Below are 9,226 nucleotides of genomic sequence, written 5' to 3' on the forward strand. Positions count from 1 at the left end.
TTTCAAGTTGCTATTCATTCGTAAAGTTAAATACATTTCTCATAAGCCTCTTTCAAAATAAATGATAAATTAGTAAAAGCGACATCTATCCGTGAGTAGCTATTTCCAGTATGTTCTACGAGATGGCGCTAGGTAGCTACTCCTAGAGCTTTTCAAAAGCAGTCGCCGCGCGCCGTGAGAACAGTTTTAACTTTCCGATAAAATATTATTTATAGCTTTTAATTAAAAATAAACATAAAATTAAACTTATATTGTGAGTACCATCTGATAGAGTCACAGGATAGAGTATTTATTAAAAAAACTGACAGTGGACAAGAAGAAAAAAAAGGAAAAAATTCCAAAAATGAAAAACGCTTGAAGTCCGCCGTCACGCGTAATTTTTCGATGTTGATAATTTAACAATATTTGGTTTTAAAATGACAAAATTAACGTGTAATAGCGAATATTAAATAGTTGGTATACAAATTGTATGATATGGTTCGGTGGAGGACGTGCTTTGTGCTGGCAATGCTCCTGGTCCTGCCGGGGAGGGTCACGTCACGGTCTGAAGATGAAGAGGATGAGGAGTGAGTGTTCTGTTTATCTTATTGTAGTATCTTATATTAAAATGCGTAGAGTTGTTATGTCTTACGCTTTTTAGAGAGTTCCTACCACGTCTTAGAGCGATATGCCTAATGATAGGTGCAGAAGTAAAGTAATTCACTTGTTACAATGTAGAATATGTAAGTAATGCCAATAGGCGCAGAGGAACACATTTATTTATAATTTGCGTTTGCTGGTAAATGAATGTCTAATTTAGACCACCGGGCGATCAAAGTACATTTTGTGTTCTTCTTTATAGAAGAGGATTGTTACTATGCTAACAGTTTCATGAACAATAACACTTTGAATCGCAGTTCGATCGTTCTATTTTAATATTTTCTTAATTGTTAGTATTCAACGGATGTGTATTGCTATCAAAAATATGTATCTATTTGTCTTCTTCATTGTATTACTTAGAACATAAAATAAGCTTTATCGATGGTTTTATTAAAGTCATATAAATACGTCTAAAGACCTTTTATCTGAAATGGAAACCTTTGAAAGCGTCTTGTTGTGCTTATTTTGAGTACCTATGAACATACTTTATGTATTGTGATACCGCTTTATTTATTGATATGTGTTTTATATTTATTAAACAACTTATTCAAGTACAACAAATTCGATATAATTATATCAATAGGTATCTACCAAAAGGTTCTGAATATTATTAATTAACCATTCATAAAAAAAAAACTTTTTAAATTGAGGGTGGTTACTCTTAAAAAGAATCTCTTGCAATCATCAATTATTAAACAGTAACTTTTAATATTATAAACTATAAACTTTCATAATCATCGAATAATCATAATATATCGCTAAATTATTATTGTTATCTAATATATTTCTTTCTGTGAATAGTAGGTATGTTTACCTTACCTAATTGAAATAAGAACCCCATTCAGTCACAAAAAGTTTAATAACTTTATTGAAAATAAAAACATCTTTTAATGTCTCCATTTTACAAGTCTCATCAGATGAAATACCGTTGCCAACTATCTAAAACAGGAAGCTCTTCAGCCGGAGCGACGAGGAAGACGACGACGACAGCGACGACGACGACGACGAGGAGGTGGAGCCAGTCGAGAAGGAGGTCCCTGGTCGTCGAGCGCCGCCAGTGATGTTGCAGACGACCAGAACCGCGCCAGTCACGAGGACCACGAAGCGACGACCGCTCGAATGTTACGTGTGCGCGTTCAAGCCGGAGACGCCGTTAAGAGCATGCTTGGATCCTACTAAGTATAGGTGAGGTGGGATTTAAAAAAATATAATATGTATTACCTACATAATATGAGGTGGGAATTTGTATCATGATAAAACTATATTAGAGAGAAGTCTATGTGGTTTTTGCACATTATCGAAATTGTAGAGAGAAAGAAAAGCACATGCGTTGCGTATGTACTTCTCACTTTTTAACGTCATTTGTAAGCTTTAACTTAAAAAAAATTAAGCTCGAAGGCTTATAGAAAAGTTGGTAGGTACATGTTAGGAATGCTGTGGTATCTTGGTGCTAATTCAGATTTCCAAAATCGATTCTAAAGCGATAAGACTATGGTTGAAATGTGTTGATAAATATCATAATTCATACCTTTCAATATATTAAAGTCCGATGTTTTAATAAATTCTAAAATGTTGATTGGTCATTGATCTATTATATCGTATAATGTACTCAGTAACTACTGATATTAATGCAATTTTAAGTAAATGTAGCTAGCATTTACTTCGCAAATCAGTCGGATGTTGCAAAACATTTGTAAGTTGCGGATGCCGATATTTATTGACAGTTTTATCAAAATCTCTTCTGCAGAGTGCACACAATGACATGCCACAGTGTAGAGGACAAATGCGTGACAGCGGTGACGTCGAAGGGCAGCACATACGAGTCGGTGACGCGCGGCTGTCGGTCCGGCTGCGTCGGGTCGCCGGACACCACTTGTTGTGAGGTAAGAGGTTATATTTTAAGATATCTATAATACCTATTATAAAGCTGAAGAGTTTGTTTTTTTGAACGCGCGAATCTTGGAAACTAAAGGTTCGATTTGAAAAATTATTTCGGTGTTAGATAGCGCCATTCCGAGGAAGGCTATTTAGGCTATATAATATCATCTCGCTAAGACCAACATGAGCGGACCGCTGCGGCTAAAACCGCGGAGCACAGCTAGTGATATTGACCTAGAGCAGCCCAGGACCTAGCTTCAGCCAATGCACTATGTAATAATTATATTGTGATGCTTAATTTTGAAAGCTATTGTTATTTCACCTTATCTTAAAATTAAAACAAAGTATTGTTTACAGTTAAACAGATGCAACAACCAAGCGTTCGCGATGCCGACAGTGATCGCGCCGCGTGCGCTGACACAAGAGAGCAAAGCTGCCAAAACTCTGCCCACTTCTGTACTATTCTTTGTTACAATACTTTTGGTGTTACAAACCGTTGTTAAAGTCACTATAGTGTGATGTACAGTTTTGTGGTGTGACCTTAAATTGTACGGGTTTTTTGGTGAATATATTTTTTCGGTGTTCGTTGGAGTTTTATTTTCCTACTGAATATGAATAGGTAATAGTGATGCTTAACATCATGTAAATTATGAAGATTTTTATAAAGATGAAATAAATATAGCTATTGGATCTTGGGATGAGGTACCTAATAATTAGGATAGATAAATAAATATTTTAACATGTAAATCAATAATTTCACTATCCAATTAACTATAGAATCCGATCCAAACTTTTAGATAGAGCTGAGTAAATGCTGATTTTTTGAAGACTAGAAGACTTTTAGATTTCTGTATTACAATTTCAAACAAACACCAGAATATTCCAGTACACGTTTAGACCACAAGTGACCTCATGTCAATTGCCCTTATATTGTAAAAGATCGTCGAGATACGCAGTCCCTTACAAAAAGCTTAGGTGAAGGGACGAGGGGTCACTCGACTCGCGGTCAAGCCTTTCCGCTCAATTGGTTTCCTTCCGTGGGGAGTGTGTGATGAATAATTGGAAATCACTTGCGGTTTGTGCATATTGGGTGTTTAGATTTTTTTAGAATTAACATCCATACTAATATTATAAATGCGAAAGTAACTCTGTCTGTCTGTCTGTCTGTTACTCAATCACGCCTTAACTACTGAACCAATTTGCATGAGATTTTGTATAGAGATATTTTGATAGCCGAGAAAGGACATAGGATAGGTTTTATCCCGGAAATCCCACGGGAACGGGAACTATGCGAGTTTTTCTTTGACAGCGCGGGCGATGCCGCGGGTGGAAAGCTAGTGTTATTATATGAGAAAGTTAATAAAAATGCTGGTCATTTCATACTTATTACTAAAATAGTGTATACTAACACAAATATGGATGAATGTCTTGAAATAATTTAATTTATTATTACATAATATTTATTCGATTCCATTTAACCCTGAACTTAGCTATCAGGATTCAGGCTATCAAATATGAAAAAAAAGCACGCAGCATGAAGGTAAGTAAACAGCAGTATTTGTTTTTTCATATTGCCATGTCATACTTTTTGTTTTTTATTTCGGAAAAATCACAAAAGAATATATATAAGAATATGTACTTATATATTTTTTTAATATAAATTATCATAATCCAAATCATAATACGAATATTTGATAGATGATAGTTTCAATGAATCCTTATCTATAAACAAAAAATAGTAAATCACAGAAACCACAAACAATTTGCGAAAATCCTATTGATATGAGCGAGTGATAAAAACTTCTCAACACGATACCCCAACAACAAGGGGAGCCGCTGACCGCAATATTCACTCAGGAAATTCCAATAAACAGCATTTTCCGCCCTCAATACTCTATTTGGGGTGTCCAGCGTGTTAAAAAGCCAGTTCACTTGTCCTTAACATATGGACTAAATTGTTTGTAAGGGATCTCCACCCCTTCACAAAAATCAACTCTATTTTCTAAATTATAAGGTTGATAGTGATGTAGCTATAATAGATGTATTGCTTTGGGAAAATATTCAAAGGCGAGAAAATTCTTGATATCCGGTCCGGCGTTTTGTGATTTTTATTGGCTACAAGGGTTCGTGAGTTGATGTGTTTGATCCAAATATTTGGGGCTATGTGTGTTTATTTGGCGTGATTTATTGGTACACTCGTATTAAAACTTGTGAATTTATGGAGTTAATAATTTTAATGTAGGTGGAAATTTTTGTATATTTTAGAGATAACTACGTTTAATTAGTATAAAGGATAAGAGATTTTAAAGTTATAATATGATATCACCATAATTTTTATTTTTGTTTTCAACTAAGGCATTTTTGAAAACTGAGAATAAATACTAGAATACTGTTTGATAACAATTGCCAGACAGTAGCCAGCCGCATCTCTCGTATGATACCCAAGTAAGTCAAGTATCCCGTATAGTAACGTTTAGCTACTATTATGAATTCTGTGATATTTTATAGATATTATGTCAAATTTCATGAGAATTTCAACAGTTTTGGCATGTAAAAGCTCTTCTACCGACTTTTACATTTCTAATTTCGCATTTTAATAACATAGGATGCTTCTGCTGAGTTGCTTGAGGTAAAATATGAGTACCGTGCAATTAGTAAAATAGTGCGGGAGTTAGCCCGCACGTGCCGAGATTTTTTATCGATACACGTGATAAAGTCTAACTAATATTGTTGCAGTAATTCAATGGATCCCACCTGGCTGATACACAAAGACGCATGATCGATCGTATCATTCACCACGCTCCATCGGTCAACGGATTTGCACAAACTTGATTAGGTGATGTGCGCTTATCGATAATTTTGTCGATAGTAAGGATTTGTATGTGGTGTTTGTTGGAGGGTGGAGGTAATTGAATATACGAACAAGGCGAGGTCACGGGCCAAAAGCTGGTAAATAATTAAAACAAGTGATAGCAGTTGATTATAATGCTATATATGTCATGAAAATATACTGAAATAATACTGAGTCTTACCATGGATGATATTGTGTCTTTCCTTCTTATAGTAATTTTATTAAAATCAAATATCTAAATCTTATCCTTTCTATTAAAAAGTCAATAATTTATTCAAAAACTGGGCGTGTCTCATGAATAAAACATCGATGTATAATTTATCGATACGATCCGACACTTCACTACGAAATTGACAAGTCTAATACGTATTATTGACCAGATGATCAATGATCTATGGGTATTTGGATCAATAAAATTATGCAAAATCATCGTTCTCATTGTCATGGGCTCCCGTTTCGACCATTTTATTCATCTCATTGGCATTGCGTATTATATAAATAATCAGCGTACATTTCTGTTGTGATAATCTGATGTGTCATTGCTTAAACGGTTTGAATTTTGTGCGGAAATGTGAAGTTTTTGTTATTATAAACATCGTTTGGTGTTTCAAACACCGGCATTTTATTAACGTCTAGCATAATCTTCTACGGGTGTGGAATATTTACATGTAGTACTTACATAATATTATATACTTTAACAAGGTGTGGTGTGTGGATTTGAGAATAATATGTGCATTATGCAAAATGATTTTAGAAGTGAGGATCATTTTTGTTAATCTTTAATGTAACTGCAACGCGTTGGATGACGTGAGTGACTCAAAAATTTGGAATAATCCTCCCTTACTCATCATGAAGTTGGGTTAGTACGATAGTACTGGTAAACAAGTTAAAAAATGCACTTGAATGCAGTGGTACGATTTGTTTGTTTGTTACGATTTAACTCAAAAACTACTCGATTAACTAGCATTTAACAGGTAAAGGCAGGGAACGGTGAATAAGATCTAATAATAATGTAATCTATCCAAAATTGGTTAAATTTTGAACTCTAAATTCCAAGAATTCCAAGTTCACATACAAATAAACAATGAATCACTGGCCTCCACACTGACCGTAAAGTTTGGCGACTCTCCAGCTGACCAGCTGGGTTTATTTCCATCTTTATTGTCTTTGTTTAGCGGTCGGTATGACAGCTTTAGTCGCTTTGGCAAGCTGTATTTGGCGTTTATGTCCGATACAATGATCTTCGACATTGCGAAGGTATTTGGTTTAATTTTATTGAAATTGTGGGGGAATTATATTGACTGGGTAGTTTAAAGAAAACATGGTATATTGGAATGTGGAAGAATAACATTAAATTGGTAGTTATTAAATAAATGGTATTTAATTTTAATTTGAGTTTGTCAAAATTTGTAAGTTGTTTTTAATAAATAAATCATACATTAAGAGGTTTACACATAATAAATAACTTTGTAAGAAATTTTTTGCTTAAATAAAGTCTTATTGCTCCATAGTTATAAGTAAAGCATTAAAATTGTAAGTTTTTAAAAACATGGATCTTATGTTCTTGTCCTCTAAACAGTATCAACGATTTTATTCTCATTTTACTACAATAAGTAAAATAAAAGACATTCAAATATCATAATTTCGTATCATTTATAAAAATTGCATAGGTACATAAGAGTCGTGAATAAAATAACCAACTACATTATAGACTAAATATTGTTCTTTGTGAAAGATTTCCGAGACAACAAAAGGACAATGATTGATTTGTACACTGACCGCACCCAAATAAAGTGCATTTCACTCGAATGTCTTATTTTAGATACACAGAAATAGCCACTTTAAATGACACGAGTACTATGTACAGTTCTTTGTATTGATGGTCAGTACTTTTGTACGACTTTATGTGAAAATCTTTAATATTTTGATTAGACGCGTTAACAGATTTTTGAAGAGTTTTATAATAGATATTATTTTATTACTTTTTAAGAGCTTAATAAGATTTTGTAGTTGTTTTGTTTTTGGAGTTTGTATGTTTGTTTGAATGTAGAGCACAGTAAAATTATATTTTGTGAGACAAAGGTACCAATGTAAGCAATCATAAATATTATAACATGGTTTGTAAATACCTATAAAGGTTATAATAATTTATAGGCAGTTTTAGGCAGGTACTGTTTTATTTAACATACATTAGACATAATATAAAATAACTACTTTTATTTTAGGAGATATAAGATGGATAAATCATAATTTAGATATTAGTCATTTTTCTACTGAAAAAGTTTTCATTCATAGTAGGCCAGTAAATACAACTTTAAAGGCTGACAAAGTGATGTGATAGTGCTGATAATAAATCTACTTACCGCGGTCGAGACGACTAAGTTTTTCGACTTACGACCCTAGTTTCTTAGGAGATAAGCGTCATTTGGAAACTGTGGAGACGACATTGTTCCAGTATTTGTGTATTTCAATATAATTTGTAAATAATATGTTTATTTGTTGTTATTTTTTTTATTGTATGTAATGCAACATACAACAGTCATTATTCTGATTTTTAGATTAAATATTCAGTGGAGTTCAAATTAGTTATTAAATTGAATGCATTTATGAAAAAAAAGGACATGCATGATTCGATCGAATTCAAAATTATAAAGCAATAAACATTTTACTTAATTATTAATATAATTCTTATCAAATCACGTGAAAAATAATAATAAAATAAAAAAATCAGCTCCATATTACTTTTGTTCTTGTCGGAGGGCAGTCGAGTGCCCCTTTAATTTATCTCACGCACGGGCCGTGCGTGAGATAGGGGCTTGATTGAAAAGTTCCACAAAACTTAAACTTTTCACCAACTTGCGACTTACAAATTCCTTTTGCACTTGTTCACTGATGCTGCCTCTGATCAGTCAGTTTTAGTTGAAAATGCTTTACAGATAAGTAGACAGAAAGGAGCCTTATATCAAAACCAAATATAAAAAAAAATATAGAAATTTTACCTGAAAATAAAATTTGTATTATGTTTCCTAAGACGTCCGTAGTCCATTATGAGAGAGTACATCGCCTTTTTCCCCGTGAAGTCGCTAGATGGTGCTAGTTTTAAGCCCGTCACGTGGTACCGCCGCCAGCGCCGCGAGTGGTGGGGACAAAACTCACCACAGTTCCGGCAAGCCACCAGAAATATCCTCATTGTTCGTCTCATAAATGATACGGTAGCACTGGTGCAAGAATAACACCAGGAAGACCTTATCTGGACTACGGACGTCTTAGGAAACATAATACAAATTTTATTTTCAGGTAAAATTTCTATATTATGTGTTCCGTTTGACGTCCGTAGTCCATTATGAGAGAGTTGTTTGTTATCTCCTGGTGGCTTGATAAATAAAACGCAACAATGTGATAGAGTAATGCCCCAAAAAGGTTATAAATATCCTATAAACAAAGTATATACTTAATGTATAAAATCATGACTTTGATAATTATTGAAAATTTGTCTCAATACCTTATACATGGTACATAATACATCCATAAATATACTACAAGTACCTATATCTTGTCAATATTTTAATCAGTATATGCCTTTCAACCTGAGTAGGCTGAAAAATCTCGATTGTGATTACTAAAGACTTCTATTTTGATTAGCATTATAAACACTACGACAATAATATAATAATAATTCCACCATGTGGCGGAAACACGGGGGTTCGAATCCCACCTTGTGATCGAATTTATTATATTCTTTAAAAATTTGTATGTAAATACTAAATAATAATGTTTATAAACATCTCTCTAGTTTACTTTTGCAAGAATGTCATTAACTAGATATTTTTCCAAATAGATTGATGATGCTACTATAAC

The 9,226-nt window shown here is 33.5% G+C and overlaps 1 protein-coding gene across 1 annotated transcript; it reads left to right on the forward strand.

The window, feature by feature from the left end:
* The first annotated feature begins 359 nt into the window (after positions 1-359).
* On the forward strand, positions 360-3,101 carry LOC123697336. Its single transcript, XM_045643811.1, has 4 exons — positions 360-566; positions 1,588-1,824; positions 2,387-2,522; positions 2,875-3,101. Exons 1-4 carry the CDS (start codon positions 475-477, stop codon positions 3,034-3,036), a joined length of 627 nt encoding a protein of 208 aa, XP_045499767.1. The 5' UTR covers positions 360-474; the 3' UTR covers positions 3,037-3,101.
* The last annotated feature ends 6,125 nt before the right edge of the window (positions 3,102-9,226 follow it).

Source organism: Colias croceus, chromosome 14 (assembly GCF_905220415.1).
Source record: "Colias croceus chromosome 14, ilColCroc2.1".
Classification (NCBI taxonomy): Eukaryota; Metazoa; Arthropoda; class Insecta; order Lepidoptera; family Pieridae; genus Colias; species Colias croceus.

What these genes read in the sequence shown, in the direction of transcription:
- LOC123697336 (XM_045643811.1), top strand. Translation starts at nt 475, where the DNA reads ATGGTTCGGTGGAGGACGTGCTTTGTGCTGGCAATGCTCCTGGTCCTG. An exon ending in TTGGATCCTACTAAGTATAG is followed by an intron (nt 1,825 to 2,386) that starts GTGAGGTGGGAT and finishes TCTCTTCTGCAG; the next exon opens with AGTGCACACAATGACATGCC. An exon ending in CGGACACCACTTGTTGTGAG is followed by an intron (nt 2,523 to 2,874) that starts GTAAGAGGTTAT and finishes TATTGTTTACAG; the next exon opens with TTAAACAGATGCAACAACCA.